We start from the raw sequence: 7,085 nt of genomic DNA, 5'->3' as shown, positions 1-7,085 counted from the left end.
TAAGTTGATCCATCACAGTTTTTTCTTTCGCAAAGGCCTTAAAGGAGGTTTAAGGATTGGTTGATGATCATTTACTCATTTCATATGTGTCCTTGTTAATAAATTATATTCCTCGTCTTAAACTTTAAAATATTTGTTCAATTGTTATAATGTGTTTAATCTGCGCAAATCATACTATTTTTTTATTCAGTAAACTGAATTACATAAATGTATTCACATAGGAATTGGTTAAATTTGCTAGAATTGTATTTATATCTGTATTTCTTGTATTTTTTAGAATTAATATATGTAAAACATTGTCACAATTCAGCCATCCGTTTGCAAAGATATGTTTTGATAAATTCTAAATCTTGCCACCTATTGTGTATACATCGATTTCCAGTTTTAAAAATGGTCACTCTAACTGAGCTGAGATGCGGCACCATCACACTTCCAAACGGAGAGATTGTTGCCTTGAAAACCAAATCAGTAACCAACAAGGATGTCTTGGGGCCAGAGATGAGGAGAATTAATGCAAATAGTCTCGTCTGCAAACTGCCATGTAAGCCTTTAAATCTCTTACGACACAATGGTTTCAAAGTTAATTTTGCTTTTAAATCTTTGTGTCTACGTCTCTGCTCTAATAGTGTGGTGGTCCAGATACCCAGGTGTAGTTGGTACTCGGATATATTCCTTTAAAATGACAAACCGCCGGGTCTTTTATTTTTCATTTTTTGCTCGTTCATTAATGAATGGCAACTGTGAGTAACAGCAGTCCCACGCCTGTTTATTGAGCTTTTTTTTTTAAATAACATACATAACTTTAAAGTGCAGTACATAAGTACTTTCACTGTTTTTGCAGTTTCATATCAGCACGAAGCCTTAAACTAGCAATGGGTACTCAATCATAAATAGGATTAAATGGAAACCCAAGGAAGGAATAAGATAAAGAAGATTACGGATAAATTCATCATGGCTTCGAGATGGTTGTAACAAAAGCAGTCTTTAAAACTGGTTACCAACCATCATGAATTTGTTCTGTAAAAAATACTCATGTATGAAAAGTAGAAATCACATAGTTGATCTCTCTTTAATAGTTATAAAGGGTTTGTAAGATTCATCAAAACTTGTTTTTTGCTTTATAAATATAGATTCTGTTAGAGTTTGCAAACGATATTTATGTTAGGGATTTGTTTTCTTTTCATTTTCTTACTAAATGTGCCTCCTCCGTCACTCTCTTTCTCTCTCTCTCTCTCTCTCTCTCTCTCTCTCTCTCCCTCCCTTCTCTCTCTCTCTCTCTCTCTCTTTAATTTTGTCTATGTCTTGTTATTATCCTATCTCTTTCCTTCTTTCAATATTCCAATCTCTTTCTTGCGCTACCTCACCTCCTTGCTCTCTTTGTCTATATTCCTCACCCGTTCTCTCTGTCTGTCTATCTCCCCCTCTCTCTCTCGCTCTTTCCATTCTTCTCACCGTGTCTCTTTCTCAACCATCCATCTTTCACAAACAGACTGTCTTTCTACTCCATGCCAAAATGGAGGAACCTGCAAGGAGACACTCGATGACATTACCTGTACCTGTTCCACAGGCTTTTACGGTCCAACGTGTGCGATTGGTAGGCATGACATTTTTTTTTAATACACACAGCAACAACAACAAAAAAGAAAAAAGTGGACCCTATTTATAGCTAAGGTCTTCAGATAGATATTTAATATAAACTTGTCATACAGTTATCAAAATAGAGATAACATTATCTTCTTTTGATTGATATGCAACCGGAATCATACCATTCATGTATGAGTGAGCATAGTAATTTAACAATAAACGAGTCTCTGAGAGATAATTGTTAAAGGGGCATTTGGCCATACACATGTTGATGAGCATTTGACGTATCCTATGGCTTGTCCACGATCTTGGCTGAAAAGGAGAGGCACTTTGGGCGTGCTTTTCAAAACCATCCAGAGCTCAATCCACCTCATTGTTTCTCAGTCTTTGTTTTAATTGTTTAACAGGAATGTCTCACAGTTGAACATGTTAATTTACATTTGAATGGCTACTGTCTCGATTTTTCTATTTTCTCAATCGGACTTTTTAACGGTTATATGAATAAGCACATCAAAACGTTAAAGTTCACAATTGGATATTAATTGAGGTTGGTGTAGTATTAATTGTTATCAAATTTCATATATAGGCCTATTCTATTATATTTCATTGACGGTTTATATGAAAATTATAAACAATAAAGAGTGTCCGCTTTTTTTCTGAGTGGGTTTATGTTAATGAGAAGACATTACCAAGGTATGGAATGCATTTTAGCCCATGATTAGTTATTATCACCACTCAAATTCCCAACGCTTCCATACGTTTTCTAGCGTGTCTTTATGTCCAATTTATTGCTTTCATTTATCACACACACGCTTTATATTAAAACTAAACAAACAATACATATGCGTGTGTGTGTGTGTGTGTGTGTGTGTGTGCGTGTGTGCGTACGTGTGTTGCTAAGTTATATATACTGCAAATAAGTTTGTGTTTAATTATGTTTATGTAAAAGCATCAATATTGAACACGTTTATTTTATTCAATTGTATGTTATGGTTTGTATTGCACATTTGGAGAAATAAAACAAAATTGTTTTTTTTTTAAAGTGGGTGTGCGTGTGTGTATGTATGTATGTTGTATTTACAAAAAATCAATTCCCCTTTCATGCAGATGTCGATGAGTGTGATGTTCATTTAGACTCGTGTGATACGACTCATGGAGTTTGTACGAACATGCCTGGCACATTCACTTGTTCCTGTACTGCTGGTTATGAGTTAGACCTGGATGGAAGAACTTGCAATGGTAAGATACTCATGTTTAGATTATTTTGTCTTGATATAAAATACGATATAGCATTATGAAGGTGATTTAAGAGAAAAGACATGAATAAAAAGATCTTTAAAAGCATTCACAATGTCTATGTGGTATGATGATATTTTATATGATTTTTATAAACGTATATACACTGTCGCTCATAAAGTTGGAATATTTTTGTTTTACCCCAATTCATGGAATTTAAAATAAAAAAAATTAAAAATAATAGATCTAGATTATAATATACATTCTCAGATTTTATTGAATAATAATTTGACAATGTGTGTTTTGCGTGACTGCCAAAGCATGTGTATTCTACTATGTTTATCAACTAGGGGATCTACGCCCTTAAGTCTTAAATGACAGTAATGAGGATTAATGCCCCACAAAAGGGCACTAATATAGCACATCGACACGGTTTTGATCCTGGGGCCTCACAGTTACGAGGCCATTGCTTTGTCAATGAACCATGACTGTACGCAGCGGGGGCTAAGGTAGGGGGCAGTTTCCATAAATAAAATAAAAAACAGAAAATGCAATAAATTTTCAATAATTTATTGCATTTAACCCCGGTTCCCAACATAACAAAATCCTCTGGACGGCCATGCATTATGGCTCAAGGCATGGGCAGACATAGGATTTTTTTATGTAGGGAAATGGGGTAAAATGCAATAAACTATTATTCCATAAAATCAGAGAATGTATACTATTATCTAGATCTATTATTTTTAAATTGTTTTTAAAACAATTCCATAAATTGGGGTAAAACAAGAATATTCCAACTTTATGAGCGACAGTGTATGTTTAAGTGTGTGTGTGTACGTTTTTATGATTTTGTTTCTCTCAATTCCCCTCTCATACAGATGTCGATGAGTGTGATGTTCATTTAGACTCGTGTGATACGACCAATGGAGTCTGTACAAACATGCCTGGTACATTCAATTGTTCCTGTACTGCTGGTTATGACTTAGACATGGATGGAATGACTTGCAATGGTAAGATACTCATATTCGGATTATTTGTCAAGATATAGACTACGGCTAAACATTATGAATGTAATTTAAGAGAAATTGCATGAATCGCAAAAAACCTAAGAAAGCACTTACGAGGTCTCTGTGGTATGATGCCATTAACATAATTATTGTTTTTAAGGATATTTAATATCTTAACCCTAATGGGTAATCTAGGCCAAAAATATTCATAGATACATAATACACACACTGTCATAGTTGGGCTCCAAGAAACGAATCATCTAATCCTCATATTTGAATCCACTTATAAACTTGGGTTCTAGGACACCTACCCCCTGGACATCCACCCCCCCCCACGATAACCACCCTCAGTCAATTACCCCCCTAGGACAACTACTCCCTAGGACGACTACCCACGGGACATCTACCCCCGGACAACTATCTCCCGCACTACTACCCCCTATGACAACTACCCCATATGACAACTACCCCGGACAACTACCTCTTGGGACAACTACCCCCTACGACAACCATCCTTTAGGACAACTACCCCCCGTTCAACTATCCTAGGGGGTAGTTGTCTGGGGGTAGTTGTCCTATGGGGTAGTTATTCTAGGGGGTAATTCACTGGTGGTGGTTACAATAAACTTGACATCGTCACTAAAATGTTATCACTTAATTTGATGCTACCTAAGGCAGTATACAGTAGGATCTGCACGGAATGAATTCTGTTATGCACCATTTTCTTCAACCTCATTTTCGTTTAAAATTTGTTTTTATTGTTTTCAATTCCCCTCTCATACAGATGTCGATGAGTGTGATGCTCATTCAGACTCGTGTGATACGACTAATGGAGTTTGTACGAATACGCCTGGTACATTCAATTGTTCCTGTACTGCTGGTTATGACTTAGACCTGGATGGAAGGACTTGCAATGGTAAGATAATCATATTTACATTATTTTGTCTTGTTATAGACTACAGCATTACATCATGAAATAGAAAATACATGAATATCACAATCTTAGAAAGATTATGAAGGGTATTTTAGAGAAATAACATGAACAACAAATCTTGAAAAACATTCACAAGTTCTATGAGGTATGATGACATTAAAGGGACTATGTCCCATTAGCAGGCCAAAAAAATGAAAAAGTTAAATTCCAACTGCATTTGAAAGATAATACTAATTTAGAACTTCCCTCACAAAGGTGGGGCTTTAAAATGTCTTCAAGTTGGAAAATAACGACTATTAGTTGTCAAATCGACTTTAGGGCTATAGAGCCCAAAAGTAATAGTCTTGATTTTCAGACAATTGTACCGAATGGTCATACGTTTTATGCTGCGCAAAGATTCAATCAGTTTAATTTTGGCCATCGCAAGAAGTGGGTTATTGATGTAGACAAATACTCATGTACCCTTTACAACTCTTTTCATGTATGTTATTACCAAAGAAGAAAAAAGCCAGTCAGTCACTCAATAGTGTCTGACAGTGAAGTCCAGCAAGTAAACGGTTTTCCTTGCATAATTTGAATATGAGGACACTGCTAACGTTTAAATTTCACAGATAAGACATACAGGACATATTCATAATTCCTGCAAAGTACTACAGCATTTGAGGTTGGCTGCAAAAGGGACATAGTACCTTTACATGGTTGTATAAATATATGTTTAATTATGTTTGTGTACGTTTGTATGATTTTTTTCTTCTCTCAATTCCTCTCTCATACAGATGTCGATGAGTGTGTTGTTCATTCAGAATCGTGTGATACGACTAATGGAGTTTGTACGAACATTCCTGGTACATTTAATTGTTCCTGTACTGCTGGTTATGAGCTAGACATGGATGGAAAATCTTGCAATGGTAAGATACTCATATTCAGATATTTGTCAAGATAAAGACTACAGCATAACATTTTGAATGTAATTTAATAGAAAATACATGAATAAAAAACCTTAGAAAGAATTCATGAGGTCTCTGTGGTATGATGATATTGACATAATTATTGTTTTTAAGGATATTGAATGTCTTAACCCTAATGAACAATCAAGACCGGAAATATTCATAGATACCTAACACACACACTGAAGTTTGGCTACAAGAAAGGAATCATCTAATCCTCATATTCGAATCTATTTATAAAATTGACATCGTCACTAAGATGTTATCACTTAAGTTCATGCTACCTAAGGCAGCATACAGTAGGACCTGCACAGAATGAATTGTTTGATGCACCATATTCTTCAATACTTTTTTCAGTTAAAATTTGTTTTTAATTGTTTTCAATTCCCCTCTCATACAGATGTGGATGAGTGTGCTGTTCATTCAGACTCGTGTGATGCGACTAATGGAGTTTGTACAAACATGCTTGGTACATTCAATTGTTCCTGTACAGCTGGTTATGAGTTAGACCTGGATGGAAGAACTTGCAATGGTAAGATACTCATATTTAGATTAATTTGTCTTGATATGGAATATGCCATAACATTATGAAGGTTAAGAGAAAAACATGAATACAAGGATCTTAACAAGCATTCACAAGATCTTTGAGATAGATGATATTTACATAATTTTATAAACATATGTTTAATTGTGTGTGCACCATATTCTTCCATATTATTTTTGGTTAAAATTTGTTTTTATTGTTTTCAATTCCCCTCTCATACAGATGTCGATGAATGTGATGTTCATTCAGACTCGTGTGATACAAGTAATGAAGTGTGTACGAACATGCCTGGTACATTTAGTTGCTCCTGTGCTGCTGGTTATGTATTAAGTGAGTTGAGTTGAGGTTTTATTATCCAAACGTTCAAATAGAGTACTATAACAATAATATCAATAATAAATGTATGTTTAGCAATTATCTCGAATGAAAAATAGGGACCAGAAAATAACATGCAATGCTTATCATGTCGGGTACCGTACAGTATCTGAACATTTAACAATGTTTTTATATAATATGAATTATTGAATATAGGAACAACTTAAGCTACATACTATTCTATGTATCTAACATAATACATGTTTGTGTGTTTAGTACAAAGCCTTAACGTGTTCAAATAGACATTCCGTATCAGATAATACAGTAAAGTATCATAACTGTCTACAAATATAGAGTGCATGTTTATTGTCTAATAAAAGGCAGGAAGCTTGGTTAGAAGGTGAACATATTTATTCTATTAACATTTGTGCAGTAAGAGTACTACGAAAACAAGTAATTGAAGTTTGCATTATTCCAGAAGCATACGCCTATGTATGACACATAAAAAGTACCTTGCG

At 34.8% G+C, this 7,085-nt stretch overlaps 1 protein-coding gene across 1 annotated transcript; it reads left to right on the top strand.

The window, feature by feature from the left end:
- Positions 1–390: 390 nt before the first annotated feature.
- Positions 391–6,596, top strand: LOC115919707 (fibulin-1-like). Its single transcript, XM_030973662.1, has 7 exons — positions 391–541; positions 2,692–2,823; positions 3,699–3,830; positions 4,612–4,743; positions 5,538–5,669; positions 6,109–6,240; positions 6,475–6,596. Exons 1-7 carry the CDS (start codon positions 391–393, stop codon positions 6,594–6,596), a joined length of 933 nt encoding a protein of 310 aa, XP_030829522.1.
- Positions 6,597–7,085: the final 489 nt, after the last annotated feature.

This window comes from Strongylocentrotus purpuratus, unplaced genomic scaffold (assembly GCF_000002235.5).
Source record: "Strongylocentrotus purpuratus isolate Spur 01 unplaced genomic scaffold, Spur_5.0 spur5_contig_865, whole genome shotgun sequence".
NCBI classification, from domain to species: Eukaryota; Metazoa; Echinodermata; class Echinoidea; order Camarodonta; family Strongylocentrotidae; genus Strongylocentrotus; species Strongylocentrotus purpuratus.
The sequence above is the reverse complement of the archived record's forward strand: the minus strand, read 5'-3'. Positions and strand labels throughout refer to the sequence as shown.